A 2,596-nucleotide genomic window follows, 5' to 3' on the forward strand; every position below is an offset into this window, starting at 1 on the left:
GCTTTTTTGCCTAGGGCGGCAAAAAAGCCAGAGCCGGCCCTGCCCTGGATTCATCTTCCCAATGTCACTCAGCCCAAGAGAAAGGCTCAGTTGTTCGGCAGAGGGACGGGTGTGGGAGGGGGAGTGCTGGCTGATGCTACAGGATCCTTCCCTGGGGCTGCTCATATTTCCGTGCAGTTCTCAGTTCACCTGTGCCACTTTATTAACACAGGGCCATTCCCTGAACATCCTACACAGGTGAAATGCCCATTGAAATTCATGGAGCCAATCCTGATGCACCGACTCCAGTAAACCCAGCCATACCCCCCAGCACCCTATGCCAGCACTGTCACTTCCACCTACACAGCTGTCAGGGGAATGATTCCCCATGCTCCCGTTAAAATATCTCACACGCTCATTCAAAGGTCATTGCTTTCAACACCTCTATAAGAGAGCTCCCTCCCCGTGCACGCTTCCATCCAGACAATTGTGTGGTACCTTCAGTAGAAGATCACCACTGTTTTGCCACCACCTTGTGTTGGCCCTTTGATTGGTGTCCCAAGACACTAGATGGTACACGTGGTTCTTACACATAAAGGGTGAAGTCTTGGCTCTATTGAATCAATGGGAATTTTGCTATTGACTTCGATGGGGCTAGGATTTCACCCAAGGTGTTTGTAAATATAAGAGAAATGCTACGCGCCCTTTTCTACTCTCTTTATTCAAGCCATGCCTAGGCTATGGGTGCTACAATGGCACAGCTATGGTGCTGCAGCTGTGCTACTGTAGTGGAGCAGCTTCCTACAGCGACGGAAGGGGTTTTTCCATCACTGTAGGAAATCCACCTCTCTGCACAGCAGTAGCTAGGGTGACAGAAGAATTCTTCTGTTGACCTAACCACATCTACACAGGGGATTGGGTCATCATAGCTGTAGCACTCAGGGGTGTGAATTTCTCACACACACACCCTGAGTGCTGTAAATATACCGACCTAACTTTTCAGTACAAAACTTCCACTGAAGTAAGGAGGTCAGGATCAGGGCCTATAAGGAAGTACTATAATCCAGAAAACATACATCTCCTCAACGACTGTTAATTGGCTGGTTTACCCCAGCTGAAGATTTGGCCTTAGATACTGTCTGGTGGAGAAAAATCTGATCTCCAGAAAATTAGTTGGAACAGCCGAAGTCTACATCTGTAAGAAGGAAATGAAAGTGCAACTTACCTTTGATGTTGCTCCGTACGCCCCCACGGAAAGCAGAAGTTCCCTGGCCCCTATTTATGAAAGTTTGTGAAGTCCTGACTTTGCCAAGGGGGGACTCCACTGTTTGCTCAAGGCCTGGTATAGGCTCCATATGGTCATTTTCAGGAAAGCAAAGGTTTGCTCAGTGAAAAAATAGCTCTTCCTATCGGAGTTGATAATGATATCTCCAGCCATGGGGTCCAACATAACTCTAGGAAACAATGCTAATCAATAGCAACAGCCCTTGTGGTGACAGAGAAAAACTTGAAAACACAAACCCAGAAGGCTCAAAAATCACATCAATAGAAAGATCCCAGCATTGATTATTCTTTAAAAATCTCATGATTTTTAAAGAATAATCTCATGAGATTTTGGGGCCTGACATATGATTTTTGAATGTGTAGGATTGGCAACATCCCCACAGTCTGAATGAGCCACGCTTCCTTCCCAATGCCCTGTTAAAGGCAGATGAGTGGAGTATTTCAATCATTCGAAAATGTTGTTGTCACTTCCCAAATGTAACAGGATAAAAAGTGGGTTGCTTGGTTTAAACCAGAGATATAGAGTGAAACCAGCTCCATGGTACCTCGTGGCTGGGAGCAAACCAAGCCCATGTTCATGTAAAAGAATTTGAATGTCTGAGTGGTGGTAAGACACACAGATGTGCACACTTCTTCCGAGTAGCATCTGGGGGGAGAAGCAGTTGCCCTGGGGGTTTTCAACACAGAGCTGAAGCCCTGAACTAGAGCTCCATTTGGGAAAGCCTGATGCTGCCACTGATACCTCTTTATGCCCCTAAACCCCAATCAACAACAAAGGAAATTAAATGTGTATATATAACACATCTTACTCCACGCAGAGTTTTAACTCTGGAAAGGGAGAAGAGCCAGAGACTCCATAAAATCCAATAGGGACTTCACTATTGCTCTGTGGAAGGTGAAGGCAGGATAAGACACATACTCATTTCTTTCCTTGTGAGAAGCATTAATAGGAACTATGTTCATACTGTCACTAAAATAAACTAGGAGAATCTATCCCAACTCGGAGCATTCCCATCTCCTCCCAGGTTTTACCCCACTCCAGCAGGGAAATCCTGGCCCCATTGAAGAAGTCATTGGGAGTTCTGGCAGCTATTGAGCGGACTTGGGCTTGCCAGCTGTTCCAGGGACAGGAAGAGGCAGCTGGGGAGGGGTTGTTCATCCCTTTCAGCTCCTACACAGAACTCAGGGGGCAGGTGCCCATCTGATCTACCGCACCCTTTTCAAGGGGCTCAATTTCCCCAGTCTCCACCCACACCTGCAACTCCTACGCCTGCAGACCTAGAGCCCGGCTGGTTTAGAGTTGCCAACCCTCCAGGATTGTTCTGGAGTCTCC

General features: G+C 47.0%; 1 protein-coding gene across 1 annotated transcript in view; it reads right to left on the reverse strand.

Moving 5' to 3' along the window:
* LOC112105158 (deoxyribonuclease-1-like) overlaps positions 1–369 on the reverse strand; it is an 11,977-nt gene extending 11,608 nt beyond the window's left edge. Inside the window, exon 1 of the mRNA XM_026650789.1 lies at positions 343–369. Within this exon, the coding sequence (XP_026506574.1) occupies positions 343–369 (27 nt within the window). The remainder of the gene's footprint in view (positions 1–342) is intronic.
* Positions 370–2,596: the final 2,227 nt, after the last annotated feature.

Source organism: Terrapene carolina, unplaced genomic scaffold, assembly GCF_002925995.2.
Source record: "Terrapene carolina triunguis isolate 2854851 unplaced genomic scaffold, T_m_triunguis-2.0 Scaffold93, whole genome shotgun sequence".
In the NCBI taxonomy this organism is placed as follows: domain Eukaryota; kingdom Metazoa; phylum Chordata; order Testudines; family Emydidae; genus Terrapene; species Terrapene triunguis.